Consider the following 22479-nt stretch of genomic DNA (forward strand, 5'->3'; position numbering starts at 1 on the left):
TGGCACTGAAACAAACCTTTCTATTGACTAGGGGCCCGGTCATCTACTGTATGTAGCAGTGGCAGATTAAAACCTTCATTCATAACATAAACTGTTTTGAAGGCATGGACCCTCCAGGGGATTTGGCATGCTACAACAATGTTTAACCATGGCCAACCTGTTATGTCACAACTACCTTACATTGTTTCTAGTCATGTTGTTAAAAAAAAGTTTATGGATTTGATGTGGCTTTGCTAGCAACAGCAGTAAGAAGCTCAATCCAACAGGGTTGCAATTTTCCAATATGGAGGTGCCTACCACAGCAATGTCATTTCTTCATAACCACCCAGGCCAAGTCTCCAGCACAGAAGTAAAAAAAAGCCACTTGTGGCATCACTGAATGGCTTTGTGCCAAATTTGAAATATAAGAATGGCAGAGACCTGGGTTCAATATGTGATTTTAGCTATTGGTTTTCTAATATGCAGAGTATGCCTTTATTTTCTATATTTTCTGACTCTTAGCTTACTAACTCTAGGCTTTGTTCCAGATCTGTAACTGAATCTATGAGTTTGTTTACCCCCTTGGATAATTCCACTATTGGACTTTGGCCTGTTTTGTCTATTCCTCAGTGTCAAGTTTCCTTCTGAATTCCTGATCCATAAGGAGTTGTGGCTCTTACATGTAAATTTTTATAGCCACTAATTTATCCACATGCACAACCACATACAATCCCACCCACTTTGAAAGTAACATGCACAATTCAGTGATGAAAACTCTCCACTTTTGATGGCCTTGCCCATTCCGACACTCCCACTTATGAATTCAGTTTTATTTTAATCATGCATTTTCCTATCAACAACCAAAAATAAATGAAATAATGTCCTAATGCACCCCCACTTCTAGAATTAAACAAAACCATTTAGGGCAGCACTGTAACCTACCCGACACTGACATTTCAAGACACAGTGGCCAAAACAAAATAAGATATAATGGCCCCAGCATTTTATAAACCCTGAACATTTGTGCTGGGTATACCCCCATTTTCAACATTGGTTCAATGAAAAGGACTTATGCTGAACATACATTTGCCTATTGTTCTTTGTTATTTCTTGCTCTAAACAGTGCAAAATTTAAAGATGAAACTAAAGTCACATTCTACTCCCTGATCCCAAAGAGCAACTCATAATATAAAGGCTTCTTGGTGGGTTGCTGTTTTGTTTGATGTGACTGCTGAACAAAAGCTACAAAAAATTGACATTGACATTTGCCCATTCTATAGTTGTGTATTTTCTTTTATGCCACCTGATCATCGTATTTTATGTGGTTCTGTTTTACTCCATTACATTACAAATCCGATGGAAGATTTTTTATAAAGAATTTTCTAGAAATGTTTAGAAATGTATACACAGCTTGAAAATTTCAAAGTTTTTTACATGTCGATGCCTGTAAATCAGATGTTGATGTATTAAATCACAATTTTTTTACACTTTAATAAATATACCCCATAGTGTGCCTTGTTATATACACTGTACAGACCTGACTTATCAAAAGGAACAATAGATGGCATTTAAAATATAGCAATAAGACATTTAGGATTGTTAGTACAACCACAAATTATAAAGATCATTTCAGGGATTTATATGTGTTGAGACTCCAATATATGTCACTGTGAATATAGGACAGTGAGTTTTTTTCTTGTTGCTATAAGAAGCTACAGAGAGCAAAAGTTTCCATGGGAGATGCCCTGCTAGTAGTACAGTTTTAGATTGTATAGAGGTTAGGGACCCTAATCTTAGAAACATACCCTATATTCTATCAACTATATCAGTCAAGTCAAGTCATCTTTATTGTCATCTTTATTGTCATCACATTTGCATATAAAATATACACGAGATGAAATTGCAAATTATATTCTTATATTATATCTATTCTGCAGATTTAGAATAGACAGTTGTGTGTAAAGGAGTGCGTGAAGCAACATGTAAACTATGTTGCTGGTCGCTGGTTATGGAAAATTCTTGTTGCCTTAAGAAGGGAGCCATACTTTTTCTGTCTCTTTATTAATGACTCTGTAGGTGGTGTACAAAGGTAGGTGTCCGCATCTAAAAATGGCTTTAAAAACAAAAATTGGTAATTACAGTTTGACATTTGCCTGCTACAAAAAGGCTCAGACCCTGTACCCTGTCTACTGCAAGACATGCTCTATTCAAGGTCCTCAGACCTTTCTCAAAATAACATACTCACTGGGCCGAGACCCAATCTTGAACCAACAAATTTATTTATTTTTTTAATTGTAAAAATGGTGCATAGGCAGCCATCTTAGTGCATTGTGCCTGAGTCCCAGTTTTCAGAAAGAGCCTGCGTTACACATTAGAACTGCTTTCAAGAAGCCTATTGTTTCTCCTACTTCCATGTAACTGGAGGAGTCACAAGCCGGACTTAAATTTCTTATTATTGAGTGCCATTCTGATATTTATTGGTATCTTGCTACCTTCCCATTGTTTTGCTGATCAGCTGCTGGGACGGGGGTGATATCACTCCAACTTGCACGAAAATGCTTACGAAAAAATCGCATTGGTCATGATAATATCCTATTTGCGATCCAAAATTTTTGTACTGGACGATTGTAAACAGCGGGAAAACCTTTCCGACTTTGATCCTTCTGTGCATGATTTGAGAAGCCTCCCATAGGAATCAATGGCACTCTGCAGCTCCAACCTGGCCCAAGGAAAGTCACGATAACGAAGCTTGAATGAATCCGAAAGTTTCGTACTCAGCGCGACAATACAATTTTGTTGCACAAATTTTGTCGCAAAGTACGAAAAAGTTGCGCAAGGTACGAAAAAGTCGCCGGAAATACACATGGATCGTTCGTGGATTAGTAAATGTCCCCCTTAGTTTCATGATGGTACTATAGAACACTCTAGAAGTGGGTATTGCTATTTGCTAGAGGACTTAACCGACCTGTTGATTCAATGCTGCCTCAGTAAGAAAGACTTACCAAACACAGGATATAGTACTAATACAGTATATTTGAAGAATAATGAAACAGAATGAATACTCAACCATTAGCTAATCTATATTATAATAATTGAACTATTAAAGGACCTTACTATATTAACATATATTTATATATATGAACTACAACAAGAGATCCTCTGCACTCACCCATTACCAATATATATGTAACCTTTTCTTGGCACACTCTACAGAAATTGTGTTACACTCACTTCTTTGGGCTGTATTCACTGGCTTAGTTCAGAAGATTGATTCCCCATTTGCAGATATGTGAAAGGTTCTGGGAAATTGGGATTTATAGCGCAGTGCCTCTGCCTAGTGGGCACTGAGGAGCACACCGCAGGGGGATTAATGACACACAGTTGTGTAGCAAAGATAAATTTTATATAACAGTGTGAAAATAGAATAACTATAAGATGCCAACAGTATTAATTCCCTTCCCCAGTTCAGTCCTGGCAAAGTCCCTTCCCTAAAAGAGCTCTTTTAGTTTCCCCAGGTAGCGCTACCTGCCCCCAAATTACCTCTCCCTTTGGATAGACAGTTGCTCCCACGTAGCAGGCACATGAGAAACACCTGTCCTCACACAGGGGACACACTAGAATGGCAACAGGCACCCACCAGCAGCTGAACAAGATACAGAACTCTCTCTTTCCTTAGGCTGGAGCACACCACAGCCTCTCTGATGACAGTTCAATCACTTCTCTGATGCTCTTCGTCCCCCTGGATCTGTCTCTCTCTCTCTCTCTCTCTCTCTCTCAATGGCTGGCAAAACAACAGGGGACAATTGTATTGGACAATTTTTGTCCATTTATCTGTTCACATTTCCTAAATCTCACTATGAAAATGAAATAACTTTTTACAACACGCTAGTTTTTATCACGTTATAACTTTGGGTGGGTAACTTATTTTCCCTATTAATATGTAATAGCTAATGTGTATGAGTATTAAAGTTAATGGTGATATTTATCATCTTAATTTCTAGACATGACATGTGACTTTGTCATGTGTCTTGATAGATTGACTCATATGTGTTTTAAAATTATATTTCACTATGAGTTGTGCCATGTGGCTTATCGCATTGATATATATGGGATATGTCCTATTTTATGCACTATTATGAGTTTAGATGAGTATTGAAGTTAATGGTAATATTTATAAATTCAATCTTTAGTCATGACATGTGACTTTGTCATGTGTCTTGATAGATTGACTCATATGTGTTTTAAAATTATATTTCACTATGAGTTGTGCCATGTGGCTTATCGCATTGATATATATGGGATATGTCCTATTTTATGCACTATTATGAGTTTAGATGAGTATTGAAGTTAATGGTGATATTTATAAATTCAATCTTTAGTCATGACATGTGACTTTGTCATGTGTCTTGATAGATTGACTCATATGTGTTTTAAAATTATATTTCACTATGAGTTGTGCCATGTGGCTTATCGCATTGATATATATGGGATATGTCCTATTTTATGCACTATTATGAGTTTAGATGAGTATTGAAGTTAATGGTGATATTTATAAATTCAATTTTTAGTCATGACATGTGACTTTGTCATGTGTCTTGATAGATTGACTTATATGTGTTTAAAAATTATATTTCACTATGAGCTTTGCCATGTGGCTTACTACATTGATATATATGGGATATGTCCTAGTTTATGTATTAATATGTCTAGATGTTTGATAATAATTTTATTTTTGATCATATGGGGATTTTTTAAGTGCCTGGTATTTGATTACACTTTGCACATGTTATTGAATGGGTTAATGTTGTATAAACACTGATTGGATACTGCGGGTTTTTAACCTGACACTTCACTTCCTGTCTATCATCCTGATGACGATCCTGTGGTGATCGAAACGCGTAGATGGTATGCTGAAATAAATCACTGACCTGATTGATGCTGTAGCTGTGAGTGCTTTCTACTGTTGAGTTTGATGTATTATTTTTGTCAGCACCCAGCCTGTGCCCGATACTGGTGAGTGCCGATTCTTTGCAAGACTATATATATATATATATATATATATATATACAGTATATATATATATATATATATATATATATATATATATATATATATATAGCGAATCTAACTCAGCATTCACAAGACTTTATGAAAAACAATAAATAATCCTTTTATTGGTGCTAAATCAACATTTCGGTGACATGCTCAGACCTTTATTGAGAGTATGTGACCAAAACATGTTTTCATTGCTGACAAACTTTCACTCTTTGTATAGGATCAGAAGGAGGCAAAGAGTGAAAGTTTGTCAGCAATGAAAACATGTTTTGGTCACATACTCTCAATAAAGGTCTGAGCATGTCAACAAAACGTTGATTTAGCACCAATAAAAGGATTATTTATTATTATGAAAAATAACTGATGTCAGCAGTTATAAGCAGTGCTCAGTCATGTAATTTCTGTCACATGACTCACTGATTATTATTATAATAATGTACCCCCTGTTGTAAAATATGAGGATATTAGAAGTTACCTTGGCATTCCATGACCTGTATAAAAACACATGGCCTTTAGCCTCGTATTCTTATATGGTCATGGAACTCCTCAATTAATTATAATAACCTTATATTTTAAAAACATTTGAAAAATGCAAAGACGGACAAAAGGAGATGCCACACATAAGGGTTGATTCACTAAAGTGCGATAAGTTTTATCGCATTTTTTTTTCCGTTAAAATAGACGCAAAAATTAGCGCGCGATTCACTACAGCATTACCACGTGTGTTAAGTCGCATATCGCATGCGTTAATTTTCGCGCAACCGCATGCGTTAATTTGCGCACAGAAATAATACTAACGCATCATTCACAAACACTTAAGACGTGCTAAATATCGCATTAGGCTATGCGAAAATTAACACCTACTTCAGGCAGGCGATAATTTTAGAAAAGTACAGTTAATGAGCTTTTGGCAACAAAATATGGACTTTGCAGTGTTATTTATTCAAGTATGTGTTGGCCCTAGAGTGACGCAGCCGCCAGTTTGCAGGGAAATGGTCATTTTTAATACAGTAATTTTACGAAAGTATTGGCATGTATGGCTAACATGGCGTGCGTTTATTCGCACAACTATTTATATGCGGCTACAAGTGATGAAATGTTTTGCCAGGCATGGATTCGCGGCAAATTTTTGGACGTGCGGCGAATTTTTCTGCGGCAAATGACATTTTTGTAAACGGAAACAGATTCGCTCATCACTAGCGGCTACTATTTATAAGCAGCTACTAATTATATGCTACTATTTATATGCTACTATTTATAAGCAGCTACTAATTATATGCTACTCTTTATATGCTACCATTTATATGTGGCGACAATTTATATGCGCAAATTTATTTGCATTGATTAGCGCATGTACCGTCAAATACCGAACGAAAATAGTCTTCACGAGTTAAATAACGCATGCAATATCGCACGTAAATTAGCGCAAGTATGCTTATAGTGAATCATGCGTTAAGTCGCGAAAATTTAGACGCGATAAAATTTTTAACGCATGCTATAAATAGCGCACGTTTTAACGCACTTTAGTGAATCAGCCCTATAGTATGTTATGTAAAGTTTGAATACATTTTTTAGGGTTCTTAGGGTCTTGAAATTGCCCTTTAGGGCTGTGGCACACGGGAATACTAGTCGCCTGTGACAAATCTCCCATGCCGCAGGTGACTAATCTTCCCGAAATGCCATCCCATCGGCGAAAATGTAAATCGCCGGTGGGATGGCAAACGCGGCGCAACGATTTTACATAGTCACCGGGGGGATGGTATTTCGGGGAGATTAGTGGCCTGCAACAAGGGAGATTTGTCGCGGGCGACACAGCCACAGCCCTTTAGCTGCAAGGCTTAGTTCCCCCAAGAGACCTGTTTATCTTATTAGTTACAAATGTATCTAAGTGTGGGTGTTGCCTGTTGAGTTTTCTCTGCCAAAAGCCTACTTATTTAATTACGTTTGAGAAACTTTGTACCTTTATTACCGTTCAGTGCAGGAGATCAAAGGGAAATGAGGTCTGAAGAACTGCGGACTGAGCTCTTAAAATCAGGACTGTTCCACAAAAATCTGGAGAGTTGTGAGATACGAGGAAGTGAAAAATAATTATCCAAAAACTACCTCAAATCTTGCTTGTGTTTAAACATAGAGTTAAGAAACATCTTCAGCACAAGCTGTATATATTCATGCCATCACCTACATGGGCATGTATACTAAATATTGGATGGTCACCTGCGGGGTGAAGATCCATTTTTATATCTCATAGTGTTATGTATTATCAGTATAACGGAAAAAAAAATATTTGAAACAGGGTTTGAAAGGCTAGGGACATTCTGAAGCTCTAGCAGTGCTATGTAAGTAGAGGAGATCTAAGACATGGTGGTCTCGTCTAAGATGATAAATGAAAGCAGATTGTCAGTCTCCACATCCAGGTAGAATTGTTGTCAGACCTTTAAAAATAGGTTGCAACAAAGATGGTACAGTGGAAATTATAGTAGTATTTATTCAGCATTGTATGAATAATGGCCTTTCAGCATCTGCTCTTAAAATATGTGGCTCACATATCTCTCTAAAAACAGAATAAAACAAATGTGTAATTACTGACAGCACAAGAGGAGAGTATTGTTCTTGTCAGAGGAAAGTTAAATATACTTAACCTATACTCTGCTTTTTGGCCAATTAGTCTAATTGGGTTCCACAGATTAAAAGGAAGCTACGGACAACGTGTACCTACGGTGTTTGTTTACAAGAAATTCTCACCGAAATGTATTTGTTTTACAACCACCACTAGATGTCCTCAGTGCATTGAATATCCAAAACTAGGGGGCTGATTTACTTACCCACGAACGGGTCGAATGGAGTCCGATTGCGTTTTTTCGTAATGATCGGTACTTTGCGATTTTTTCGGATTCTTTACGAATTTTTCGGATCCAATACGATTTTTGCGTAAAAACGCGAGTTTTCCTATCCATTGCAAAAGTTGCGTAAAAAGTTGCGCATTTTGGGTAGCGTTAAAACTTACGCGAAAAGCTGCGCATTTTTCGTAGCGTTAAAACTTAACGCTACGAAAAATGCGCAGCTTTTCGCGTAAGTTTTAACGCTACCCAAAATGCGCAACTTTTTACGCAACTTTTGCAATGGATACGAAAAACTCGCGTTTTTACGCAAAAATCGTATTGGATCCGAAAAATTCGTACAGAATCCGAAAAAATCGCAAAACATACGAAAAAGTCGCAAAATATTCGTTTTCAAGTCGGAACTTTTCCAATTCGGGTCGGATTCGTGGGTTAGTAAATCAGCTCCTAGGTATTCAGCACTTAGACCTTCCCACTAATTGTGCACCTTAAATCCCTAACTGTCTCTGCAATCTTCATATCAACAGGTAAACTATATAATAGGGAAGGACAGCACAACACAATACAGCACAGCAACAAACAACTTGCAAACAAGTGCTTTTTATTACCTCAAACACAACATTTAGGCAACTGTATGTCCTTTAGCAAGTGACATACTTGATAAAGGGCATAAATTAAGCAGTTGTGTAAAAGTTGTGGCTGCATAAAAAAAGTGGCATGTTAGCCGCATTTGGCAAATTTTTCCATAGTTTTGTGAATTTTTCTGATTGATAGAATTAGTGTGTTGGCTCTAGGGGTAAAATAAATGTTAGAAGCTTATTTATCAGTTTTCTAATTTCTGAATTTTTAGAGGAAAAAAAAGAATAAACTCAAAATGTTACCAAACTCGAATGTTTATTTACTAAAAAATAAGTATTGAACATTCAAGTTTTGAAAAACATAATTTAATTTTTTTAATTTTGTGCAAAAAGAAATTGGCATCATGGAAAAAATTCTAATTTGAACTTTCATAAACTACTATCTTATTGTGAAGATCTCACAAACGTATTGTCATATATTTAAATAAGAAAAGAAAATTAACTAAACCATTTAGTACAGTTTAGTGGATTTTTATAATGATAGAGGTTCCCCTTTAAACCCCTTTATGACTTTTGTCTTACTTAATATGTATATTGTGCAGAATATAGAAGGTTAACAGGTCTGAGAAAGTGGTATTACCTTCTTACGAGCGTCACAGTCAGTTTATTGCCATCCTTTATTGCCTTCCTTTATTATCCTTATCTATTCATAAATATTAACTTTACTAATGGTTTTGGGGCAAGTCAGTTGTCATGATTGTGACTAGAAATCAAAAGAAAGTTCTCTGATAAAGTTTTCTTTTGTGACTGCTTTAATCTCAGTTGAGTTAAGTACCCAAAAGGGAAATGATACTAAATGTTAGTGGAACAGAGGGGAATTCCATATACAGGTGTTGGGTCTTTTTTCCAGAAACCCGATACTCAGAAAGCTCCAGACAGCAAAGTGCCAATTTTAAACAAATAATTCTAATTTTGTAAATTATTTCCTTTTTGTCTGAAATAATAAAACAGCACCTTCTAATGCTGTATTACTGCATTTTGTGCAATACTTGATTCAAAATAGTAGGAAACAGGTTTACGGTTCCGAAAGTCCCTTTGTTGGATTTTTCTTCACAACTGCATATACATCAGTGATGCCAGTTTCAGGTCCAGTTGACATTTTGACAGAGGCATATGTGATCTCATTAGCAGGATTATAAGTTTGATACTCTGGCTGGTTTCTGTTAGCATTAAAAGCTACTTCAGAGTAGACTGTGCTTTCATGTTCTTTGCTCTGTGAAAACAAAATCAAAGATATTGGTAACTGTCCAGGCTCTTTAAGTAAAGTACTAATTCAAACCTATCCCTGATACAGCACTATGCAGAGGGCTGTTATGCCGCTCCTGGATTTATGCAATGCCCTCTGCCATTTCTCTAATAAGCAACCCCTAAACAAGTCAATGCAGTATGGTTATTGAAAGAAAACAGGCCTTCTTCTCATGGTTTATATGAAAGCTAACATTTTCTGCAAGTGCTAAATAGGTACCTTAAAGGAAAAGTTCAGTGTAAAAATGAAAATGGGTAAAATGGATAGACTACAAAAAATAAAAATATGTGTAATATACAGTAGTTAGGCAAATATGTAATCTATAAAGGCTGGAGTGAGCAGATGTCTAATATGATGGCCAGAACCCTACTCCCTGCATTCAGCTCTCTAAATTCTTAGTAAGTCAGTGACTTTAGGGGGGGGCACATGGGACATAACTGTTCAGTTAGTTTGTAAGCATGCAGGTCAGATTCAAATGCAAACTAACTGAACAGTTATGTCCCATATGGCCTCCCCTCAAGTCACTGATTGGCTACTGACTGCTAACAGCTTAGCGAGCTGTTACTACTACTTTATTTTGCACAGTCTATCTATTTTGCCCATTTTTACACTGAACTGTTCCTTTAAAATTAGAAAGCCAGATGTCCATCCCTCACATGCACAAGTAAGGGAGCACTATGGGTCTCCAGGTGCAAGGTGCAAAGTGCAGTCATTGCCACAAACATTTACCTGTGCAAGGGGAACAATTTTGACACACGTGGGGCCCTATTTATGATTGCTGGAGCCTTTGAGCTTGAGCAATGGCAACTGGAAAAATCTCATGTAAGTTTGTTAACTCATGCTGGGTTTGGAGCGCTATTATATAGCAACTTTTTTTCCTGAGCGGACTCTTGTTTTTGTTTTTTTTTTAAAGAAAAAGTTTGTCAGCTCTTAGGTATTAAACTTCTTTTTTTATAAGCCCAAAGGTTTTTGCAGTGGTAGCACTATCTACCCCCCTAAAAGCATTGCATCCAATTATGGACTTTTTAGACCTGGCAGGTCAAAAAACCGCTGGCAGTCAAAAGGTTAAAGTTAAATGTTTACAAAATAAAATAAAACATTGAGAAAAAATGTCCATTGTTTGAGTGTACCTTAACTCTGTATCTTAAAGACAGTGAGGTGTCTGGTACACTAAGGGATATATTTATCATGCTGTGTAAAAAGTGGAGTAAAACATTACCGGTGATGTTGCTCATAACCAATCAGCAACCAATCAGCAATTAGATTTCAACAGTCAAAAAATCAAAGCAAAGCATCTGATTGGCTGCTATGAGCAACATCACTGGTGATATTTTACTCCACTTTTTACTCAGCATGATAAATATATCCCTAACTGTTTGACTGATGCAATGTAGAATGTTGTTGAATCATGCTAGAACAGTGGTTCTCAACCAGTGGGTTGCGACCCCTTTGGGTGTCGAACAACCCTTTCACAGGCATTGCCTAAGACCATCGGAAAACACATATTAAAAAAATGTATTAAAGTGTCACAGAATTAGGAAGGTTGAGAGCCAGTGTACTAGAATAAACAAGGATGTACTTCATTCCAATACAGTATATGCAAACATATTATGGGCTTGAATCTACTTGTATAGTCTTATACATACATGATTAAACATATACTTATTAACCTTTGGTTTTACTTTCTCAGGAAATGCCACAGCACAGTATACAATTTCCATTTCATCATCTTGCTTCTGTTTAGAGAAAGAGAAAATAGGTTTAAAGCTTCAGAGTGCACTAGTAAGTATAAATTTAATATATTACTAATTTGGCCCAAAATGGCTCAAAATTGTTTTTCGCTGGTTATCTAGTTATTAATAAAGGTATGTTAAATAAAAAATTGCCACAGCCATGTAGTACATTATATGAAAGCAGCCATTGATGGGGGGTTGATGGGGGATTTTAATTATCCTGATATTGACTGGAGCCATAGTACTGCCAGGACAGTAAATGGGAACAAGTTAAAACTTGTTGCATGACAACTTTATGTCACAGGTTGTTGAGGATCCAACCAGGAACCATGCTATATTGGATCTAGTGATCTCTAATGACCCAGAACGTATAGCAAATGTGCAAGTGGTTGAACCCCTGGGTAATAGTGACCATAATGTTATTTCATTTGATGTTTGGTGCAGGAAACAAATTTACACTGGGGCAACAATCCGTAAGGCATAGACAGAAAATGAGAAAATGAAGCGCATTGCGGTAGAGGCCAAGACTAACCCAAAAAGTTTTTAGTATATTAATAGTAAAAAGATGCAGGTTGAGGGTGTGGCCCCATTGAGTTATAGTAACAATATGGTTACAGCGGATACAGAAAAGGCAGATGTGCTTAACCAGTTCTTTTCTTCTGTGTATACAGTATCCTGGGCCAGATGGAATACACCCTTGGGTACTGAGAGAGCTAGGGTCAGAATTACAGTGGCCCTTGTTTCTGATATTCTCAGACTCGCTTTCATCAGGTATGGTACCTAGGGATTGGAAGAAGGCGAATGTCATTCCGATATTTAAAAAGGGAGTAAGATCTCAGCCTGGCAATTATAGGCCTGTATGTAAGTTTGACATCCGTGGTGGGCAAGTTATTTGAAGGCTTGTTAAGGGATCACATACAAAATTATGTAGTGGAGAATGGCATTATGAGCAGTAATCAGCATGGCTTTATGAAGGACAGGTCATGTCAGACCAATTTAATAGCTTTTTATGATGAGGTAAGTAAGAAGCTGGACAGTGGGGATGCAGTAGATATAATCTATTTGGATTTTGCCAAAGCATTTGATACCGTTCCCCACAAACGACTGCTTTCTAAACTAAGGTCTATTGGTCTTAGTGAAGTCGTTTGCACATGGATAGAAAACTGGCTACAGGATCGGGTACAGATGGTGGTTGTTAATGGTACATTCTCTACTTGGAATAAGGTTCTCAGTGGGGTCCCTCAGGGTTCTGTACTGGGTCCACTTTTGTTTAACTTGTTCATAAATGACTTAGGGGAGGGTATTATAAGTAATGTATCAGTGTTTGCAGATGACACAAAACTCTGCAGACCAGTCAATTCTATCCAGGATGTGGCATCCTTGCAGCAGGATCTTGACAAACTGGCGATCTGGGCGGCTAAGTGGCAGATGAGATTTAATGTGGATTAATGTAAGGTCATGCACCTGGGATGTAAAAATATGCAAGCCCCGTATACCCTTAATGGGACTGCACTAGGCAAATCCCTAATGGAGAAGGACCTTGGAGTCCTTGTAGATAATAAACTTGGCTGTAGCAAGCAATGCCAGGCAGCAGCTACAAGGGCAAACAAGGTTTTGAGCTGTATTAAAAGGGGTATAGATTCACGGGAGGAGGGGGTTATTCTTCCCCTTTACAGAGTGCTGGTAAGGCTCCATCTGGAATATGCTTATTATTGAGTTAGAGAGTGTCCAGAGAAGGGCAACTAAGCTGATAAAGGGTATGGAAAGTCTCAGTTATGAAGAAAGACTGGCCAAGTTGGGTCTGTTTACACTGGAGAAGAGGCGCTTAAGAGGTGACATGATAACTATGTATAAATATACAAGGGGATCATATAATAACCTTTCTAATGTTTTATTTACCAGTAGGTCTTTCCAACGGACACAGGGGCACCCACTCCGTTTAGAAGAAGGGAGGTTCCATTTAAATATTCGGAAAGGATTTTTTACTGTGAGAGCTGTGAAGTTGTGGAATTCCCTCCCCGAATCAGTCGTACTGGCTGACACATTATATAGCTTTAAGAAGGGGCTGGATGGATTCTTAGCAAGTGAGGGAATACAGGGTTATGGGAGATAGCTCTTAGTACAAGTTGATCCAGGGACTGGTCCGATTGCCATCTTGGAGTCAGGAAGGAATTTTTTCCCCTCAGATGGTGTTTTTTGCCTTCCTCTGGATCAACTACAAGTTAGGCAGGTTATATATAGGCATTATGGTTGAACATGATGAACGTATGTCTTTTTTCAACCCAACTTAATATGTTACTATGATCAGGTGACACTGTAAGTGTGTGTAATATAGGAATGTGTTCTATAGTACGGGTGCATGCTATTTACTCCAACTGCTTGTAAAACTGACATTGTGTGAAACTGACATCTACCAAGGTATTTGGGAGGTTTTCTTAAAAAATTTATACTTACTTCCAGAATTGTATTACTCATTGTTAATGTTAGCTCTATAATGTAATTCCTAGAACTGATAAGTTTACACATCTATGTAAAGCACTCCTGATGCAAGTAGACCATGTACAAAATTCTGCATGCAGTTGTTGGTAGTCAGTCCATTATATCTGATATTAAGTTACAGAAAAATCCCTAGTCAGGAAAAAACTCAGTCCATAAGCATTCCAAATAACAGATCTTATACTACTATTAGAAAACACACTGGCAGAAACAATATTCTGTACAAAGTTTGAACCCTTTTCACCACATTTCACCCATTTAATGAAATAGCTTTATGCATTGAATTTTAACTGCATAAAAGAACACTATGTGGTGAACTACTGAGCGGAGAAGGAACAGGGGGTCTTGTCAGTCCATGTACAGTAGGTAGGTGGAGAAGATCATGTTAAACAATACCTTGCAACTGGTTCTTGAGTTTGTTTTGCAATTGTCTAATCCTTTCTCTGCCACAGATTATAAAACCTACAATCTGACTATGAAGAGCGTGATTCATGGGTCACGGAAGGGACAGGGTTTGTAGGTTTGTAGGGGTGAGTGGAACTTGGGTGAATAATTGGCAGTGTTGGCTGTTCATGTGAAAGCTTTTTTTGGGGGGGGGTCCATATTACATATTTTCCCGCTCCACGCTTACAACGTTTGCATTAAAGTGCGTGAAAGGGGGTGAACATTGCTAGTTTTGAGTGTGCAATTGCACTCACTGCATTAAAAAAATAAAATTCAGCTGTAAAAGTTACCAGAGGTGACAAACACTTCTAGTGTAATTATCCCAAAGGTGTTACCTGTGGCATGTGCTCCTTTGGAAAGGTAACCTGAGTTTAGGCAGATTAATGCATAGGTAAGGGATTGGTGTAGAAAGAAGAGATTTGTGTTTTAGAACTGGAGTCGTTTTTCCATCAGCTGCAGGCTTTTTGCCAGGGATGGGCTGTACCTCAATGATGATAGTGCAGCTGCTTTGGGGTAAGAATTGCCAGAGGGTTGGAGGAGATTTTAAACTAGGCATGGGGGGGGGGGGGGGGAGTGCAGTGGGTAATTCTGTGGAAGAAAGGTTATGACTTTTCTAATAAAATGATTGTTCTTTTGAATAAAAAAGACACAAATTACCTGTTCTTCCATCTCACATGTCTCGGTGGAATCTTGGGCTTTATCTGAAATAAGAGAAGACAAGAAATATTGGTTGCACAAGTGCTGCTGTGTTTGTTACACTTATGTTTGCCTAGGCACTTATGTGCTGGTAAGGATATGACTATACATACAAAAATGTATATAATGGGACTCTGGATTTCTGGTGATTAATTCCATACAGAAACTCCCCTATTAGCTAGGGAGAAGTGAAAGAATCAGGTTATTGTTACTTGTTGGGTGATGAGGGGAACTTGCCAAATTTGAGGTATATAAAAGAAGACTGCAAAAGGAAAAGGCCAGCTATAAAGAGAGATATCAACCACATTTTAGTGCATATCTAGTATAAGTAAATCAAGAGCAACTGGACTTGCTGAGTAATCATTGAAGATATTTCACTACTCATTATTAACTGGTATGGAAAGTACTCGGCATATAAGCTCTTCCACTAATCCAATCACAATGGCACATTGTAACTGTAGCAGACAGGTGAGGCCTTCAACCCCACCTGACTGCATTAGAACTTACACCACAGGGCGGAAAGTGTGACAACCAATACAATATACAAGTCCAAGGAGAAGGAGCACAAATATCTCAGAGGAACACTAAAAGCTTGTGGCCTCCCAGACTGGGCCTTTATCAAAACAACAGCAATTAAGCCCAACAAGAAATCCAAAAGAAATAACTGTCCTGAGACACAGAGTAGGCCCAATATACACCACAATCTTGTTTTTTTTTTTTAAACCTAGCAACACAATGAGACAAAAACTGGTACACCTGAAGGATCTAACACCAAAGAAAAACAAAGCAATGTGGTATACACAGTCCAGTGTAGCGAGGAGTGCAAAGACCTATACAGTGGGGAGACAAAGCAACTGCTTAGCATAGGAGGTCAAACGCTACTGGGCAAGACTCAGCTATCAATCTACACTTAAATGACAAAGGACACTCCTTTGAAGATAACAATGTCCACATTTTGGAAAAGAAGACTGCTTGTTTGAACAAGGTGTTAAATAGGCTATTCAAATTAAAGGACATGTAAACCTCACACGCAAAAATGTAATCAGTGAACAGCCTCTTTGAAATCTTCAATACCTGTCACGCTGGTTGTCCAGAGGTTAATAGTAAGGCTGCAACATCTCCTTAATCACTTAGATTTCCTTCTCCTCCTGTAACCCACTCGCCCCCCCCCCCCTCGTAAATTTGCTTTGACTGTTGGCTTGTGGGCATGCTCAGTTGTTCTAAGCACAGATTACTAAACACGCCCTCCAGTCTAGCAGCCAGTGATGAGATGGCATTGCTGGTTCCCATAGAAACTCAGCGCCAACTGTCTGCTTCAATTTTTTTCTCCCAACCTCCTCTCCTGAGCTCAGCTCAAACAAAGCAGAACTTTTATCAGACAGTTCTGCCTGTGTGAGTTTGTATTATTGATGAAATGTATGCTGAATAAGGGTCTGTGTGTGTGTATGCTGTTTGCAATTGATATACATTGTAGGCAAATGTAGGCTTTACATGTCCTTTAAGGTAGAGAAACCATTGCAAAGCAGAGGTGGGAGCCTTCACCACCACCTGCTACATACAATGCTGTTCTAACATCTGTACCCCAGTGGTTTCAGAACACTTCACACATCCATTCATGCAACTCTCACAAGTCACCTGTTTCTAAGAGGTATATTTATCATGCTGTGTAAAAACTGGAGTAAAGCATTATCAGTGATGTTGCTCATAGCAGCCAGTCAGATGATGTGCTTTGGTTTTCTAACTGTTGAAATCTAATTACTGATTGGTTGCCCTGGGCAACATCACTGCTAATGCTGTACACCGCTTTTTACACACCATGATAAATATACCCCTAAGAGTACATATGCTGAGGACTTCCCATACCAGTCAGTTAACTGAAAAAGCTACTCAGATAAGTAGCAAAATGTCTAAAATCTAAAGTCCTATTTACCTCTTTTATTGAAGAGGAATTCACAAAAGCACTTTCTCCTATATCCACTAGTGACCTTCACAATGAACAGTTTTGGCAGTCAAACCTGCTTTGATGCATATGGCACTTACATGTATATAAGTTCCAGGGTGCAGTTGAGCAAAAGAGCCCTGGAATTACGACTGGCCTTGAGCAAACACTATTTTTAGGATTCCGCTTGCCCTTGCCAACATCTCCACCTTAACTTTTGTCTGATTTACAAAATTGGAGCAACTTTTGCTACTTTTATTAATAAATCAACTACAAGTTGATTTCACACACACAGTTACATTTACGTTGAGCTTGAATATATTGCTCATAGAAGTAGCTTATTAAATATACTCTAATAAGTATGATCTGAAAATTAATTAGATGAATACAAAACACATTTGTGATCACAAAAATGTTATCAGCACAGTGGCATACTGGAAATACAAAAACTATTTTTTGGTGACGAAATTAATATTCTGAGATGCAGGGTCCATTTTCTGTCTATGAAATGCTTTTTGTGCACAGAATTATTTGTGCTGGAACAAAATACATTTTTGACTGTAAAAAGGGATGATTGTGTCATACTTACTGTGATCTTTCTTTCCATGACAAACTGCATGTCAGTATTCATTGGGAGTTTTTCTAATCTTTAAAAAACCAACCCTACCCCTCAACCGGCATCTTTGTAACAAACTTCTAAAACAACCATAAAAGGGATGGGAATGTACTGACATAGAGTTTGTCATGGAAAGGAAGATCGCAGTAAGTATGACACAATCTTCCCTTGACGAACTCCATGTCGGTACTTGTTTCGGTACATGTGACGTAGCAAGTTACTCTTTCCCCAATAGGTTTGTAAAAGGCTCTATCAATCAGGAACCTGTAATAAGGAATGCCGTAACACTGCAGAGAGCCCACAACCATGCAACTTCTGCAAGTGAACATAATGATTTTTAATGATTTGGGGAGGGTCTTTTTAATGGTGGCAGGGGGGAGAGGCTATTCCAGTACGTACTGACGTTGAGTTTGTCAAGGGAAATGCATTTTAAGAACACAATGGACAGCGCTGAACTAAACCAGGAAAGCGCTGAGGGACTGTGGAGCTAGCCAGGGCCTATTTCCCTCCAGGGCACGAAGTGTTAACTGCTCAGGTCACTGGGCGGGAAAAAAGAGCACTGCCCAACACGCCCTCCCCTTTGCCTGCCAGCTCACCCTGCAGCGTTCACCTCCTCTGCAGCAGCACGGAGCGTCATCTCCCTCCCCCCCTCCCTGTTTAAGCGCGTCTAGCTAGTGAACTATTAGGTCAGCCAGTTCGCTTAATTCCCATGTTTATGTTTTTTCTTTCAGGTTCTGATTCTTTAAAAAAAAAAAAAAAAAAAGGAAATGTATCTGATATATGCTTATAAATTGTAGTATGTCACAGCAAAGGCGGGGATAGTACTTGGCCATTCAATTTCGGTTTATTTGGTGGTTTCCACATGCCCACTGGTGGCCGGCATCCGTTATATAACAAAAAAGTTTGTTGTGAAGTTGGGAAAGTTGAAATACATGGCAAGGACTATTTTTCGGAAGTCGTATTCTTTAATAAAGCTGTGGCCGAACCCCACCCACAAAAAATTGGTATCAGCGTGTTTTCTTGTGTCATGTGTTTATATGGGGGGGGGGGGGGGGGGGGAGAAGGTTGGAAGGGAGGGAATAAGTCTCCGCAGTCTAATAGCATCCTCAGCATAAATACCCTCCATAATTTTTTGGTTTATAAAATGCATTTTTTTTTCAAACAGCTCTCATAGAAGTCCTTTTTAATGCATACCCCATTCTACTGTATTTAAATCAATCTCTGCTGTAAACACTTACCTAATAATAGCCTTTTCTTTCTGAAGATCAAAAAGCCAAGTAATACAGATAGCCATATAATTGCAGTTACTCCAGCTGCACCAACATAGTGCCACGTGCAATCTAAAATTGAAAAGAAAGTTCCATTATGTATAATTGTACCTTTGACCAATGCTGCCTCTGTCTGTGAGTGAAAATCCCCAAAATATGGTGGGTATGTATGGGAAATTATGAGTGTGTGTGTACATGCATGTACAGTGTTATTTCTTTGAGATTTATCTTAGCATTTCTGCGTTAAGAAAAGGTCACAGCAAATACCTAGTGCTGTTTATATTACTATATCACACATCCCTTTTTAAAATAATAATGCAGCTCTAACTGTAACAGGAAGATGTATGGGAATTAATGACATAACTTTGTTTATTAATTGGCTGATATAACCCCCCAAGTATGTGTGCCCTTGGCTTCTTTGTGTGCATAGTGAATCCTATGATCCCAGGGGGTGTCCCTTAGTATTTAACATGGCAATCATTTTCTATATAGAATTATCCAATGGCACATACATCTTAAAAAAAGTTTTTATGAAAATGGTTTATTTAAATGAAGCATGGTTTTACATTTATGAGCTATTTTATGCAATATATTTTTATAAAAACCTACAAAGTGTAGTTTTCCCTCTAACCTTTGGTTTTGAGCTTTCCCTGACTGTCCTGACCTTGATTCTGGACATGTCTTCTAAGCCAGCTGAACTAGGGTGTTCTATAAGAGAAGTTAAAGGGAATATTTATATTTGTACAAGCATTTAGTGTCCAATTTGTAACCTATATATAATTTTAATGTAGTAGCAGAAATGCAATGTTATAAAGATATTTACCTCAGAGATTCCATGATCACTAACACAATTAGGGTGCACAGAACTACTCAGGTACATTCTGTGCATGAACCAATTTCAAAAGGCATGTCAATTGCAAAATTGGTACAGTACCATACCTCTGTCTCAGCTTAGTCTCCAAATTTAGTCAAAAAAGTGTCCAATGGCAGGCTGGAGGGAATTTTATATATAAATATATATTAGGGATGCACCGAACCCAGTTTTTCAGGTTTGGCAGAACCCCCGAATCCATGTTAAGGGGCCAGGCGTATGCTGAACTGAATTGTAATAAGCATATGCACGCACAGCAAAAATGTTTCCACTTCCGTGTTTATGCGGCGACATTAACCCGCATTTGGAATCAGTTCGCCCAGGATCATGGATTCGGCTGAATCTGAACCCTGCCGAAAAAAAGGCCGAATCCTGTCCGAATACTGAACCGAATGCTGAATTCAGTGAATCCCTAATATATATATATATACAGTGGTGTGAAAAACTATTTGCCCCCTTCCTGATTTCTTATTCTTTTGCATGTTTGTCACACAAAATGTTTCTGATCATCAAACACATTTAACTATTAGTCAAAGATAACACAAGTAAACACAAAATGCAGTTTTTAAATGAGGGTTTTTATTATTTAGGGAGAAAAAAAATCCAAACCTACATGGCCCTGTGTGAAAAAGTAATTGCCCCCTGAACCTAATAACTGGTTGGGCCACCCTTAGCAGCAATAACTGCAATCAAGCGTTTGCGATAACTTGCAACGAGTCTTTTACAGCGCTCTGGAGGAATTTTGGCCCACTCATCTTTGCAGAATTGTTGTAATTCAGCTTTATTTTAGGGTTTTCTAGCATGAACCGCCTTTTTAAGGTCATGCAACAACATCTCAATAGGATACAGGTCAGGACTTTGACTAGGCCACTCCAAAGTCTTCATTTTGTTTTTCTTCAGCCATTCAGAGGTGGATTTGCTGGTGTGTTTTGGGTCATTGTCCTGCTGCAGCACCCAAGATCGCTTCAGCTTGAGTTGACGAACAGATGGCAGGACATTCTCCTTCAGGATTTTTTGGTAGACAGTAGAATTCATGGTTCCATCTATCACAGCAAGCCTTCCAGGTCCTGAAGCAGCAAAACAACCCCAGACCATCACACTACCACCACCATATTTTACTGTTGGTATGATGTTCTTTTTCTGAAATGCTGTGTTGCTTTTACACCAGATGTAACGGGACACGCACCTTCCAAAAAGTTCAACTTTTGTCTCGTCGGTCCACAAGATATTTTCCCAAAAGTCTTGGCAATCATTGAGATGTTTTTTAGCAAAATTGAGACGAGCCATAATGTTCTTTTTGCTTAAAAGTGGTTTACGCCTTGGAAATCTGCCATGCAGGCCGTTTTTGCCCAGTCTCTTTCTTATGGTGGAGTCGTGAACACTGACCTTAATTGAGGCAAGTGAGGCCTGCAGTTCTTTAGATGTTGTCCTGGGGTCTTTTGTGGCCTCTCGGATGAGTTGTCTCTGCGCTCTTGGGGTAATTTTGGTCGGCCGGCCTGTTCCATGTTTTTGCCATTTGTGGATAATGGCTCTCACTGTGGTTCGCTGGAGTCCCAAAGCTTTAGAAATGGCTTTATAACCTTTACCAGACTGATAGATCTCAATTACTTTTGTTCTCATTTGTTCCTCAATTTCTTTGGATCTTGGCATGATGTCTAGCTTTTGAGGTGCTTTTGGTCTACTTCTCTGTGTCAGGTAGCTCCTATTTAAGGGATTTCTTGATTGAAACAGGTGTGGCAGTAATCAGGCCTGGGGGTGACTACAGAAATTGATATTGAAATTGAAAATTGAAATTGATAAACCACAGTTAAGTTATTTTTTAACAAGGGGGGCAATCACTTTTTCACACAGGGCCATGTAGATTTGGAGTTTTTTTTCTCCCTTAATAACGTAAACCTTCATTTAAAAACTGCATTTTGTGTTCAATTATGTTATCTTTGACTAATAGTTAACGGTTTTTGATGAGCAGAAACATTTAAGTGTGACAAACATGCAAAAGAATAAGAAATCAGGAAGGGGGCAAATAGTTTTTCACACCACTGTATATATTACAGTATGTATCCATAAGGTGGCACACTGCTTCAAAAAACTCTACCTAGGTGCACGGTAAAAAGCATAGAGTCCAGAAAAAAACAGCAACACCGGAATTTTTAATGAAAAACCAAATGTGTATTCAGTAGGAACATACAGCCAACGTTACATTTCATTCCCAGTTGGGACTGTTCTCAAGGCAACCCCACCCTAATCACAACCAATCATAAATAGCCCATCCTAGATTGATTAAGGAAGTGACATCATTTCAGTGAACATAGAGAAACAGCATAGTACATAACATCATTTTAATAATTATAAAATCAATTAATAAGTCATACTCATGACTAGCAAGAATTTTAAAAAAAAGTAAAATAAAGTGCCTATATCAAAACATATATTCGCCAAAAGTGAAAGACCCAAGACTAAAAACAGTAGTACAGAGGTGAATATATGAAATGACATTAAAAACAGCATCCATTAATAGCAACGCAATTCTGACTGCATTTAGTATATAGTATAAGGAGACTATTCTAGTTAACAAGCAGTGCATATTTTAAAAATTGGAAAAAGCATACCCTGCACAATGGATAAACCATATCTATACTAAACAATATACATAATGGGTTG

At 38.1% G+C, this 22479-nt stretch overlaps 1 protein-coding gene across 1 annotated transcript in view; it reads right to left on the reverse strand.

Moving 5' to 3' along the window:
* Window positions 1–9523: 9523 nt before the first annotated feature.
* Window positions 9524–22479, reverse strand: part of LOC100492643 — a 29871-nt gene continuing 16915 nt past the window's right edge. Inside the window, exons 3-6 of the mRNA XM_002932119.4 lie at window positions 18918–19019; window positions 15086–15129; window positions 11426–11491; window positions 9524–9722 (exon numbers count right to left, since the gene is read on the reverse strand). Coding sequence (XP_002932165.1) covers window positions 9525–9722; window positions 11426–11491; window positions 15086–15129; window positions 18918–19019 — 410 coding nt within the window. The 3' untranslated portion in view covers window position 9524. The remainder of the gene's footprint in view (window positions 9723–11425; window positions 11492–15085; window positions 15130–18917; window positions 19020–22479) is intronic.

Source organism: Xenopus tropicalis, chromosome 2, assembly GCF_000004195.4.
Source record: "Xenopus tropicalis strain Nigerian chromosome 2, UCB_Xtro_10.0, whole genome shotgun sequence".
Classification (NCBI taxonomy): Eukaryota; Metazoa; Chordata; class Amphibia; order Anura; family Pipidae; genus Xenopus; species Xenopus tropicalis.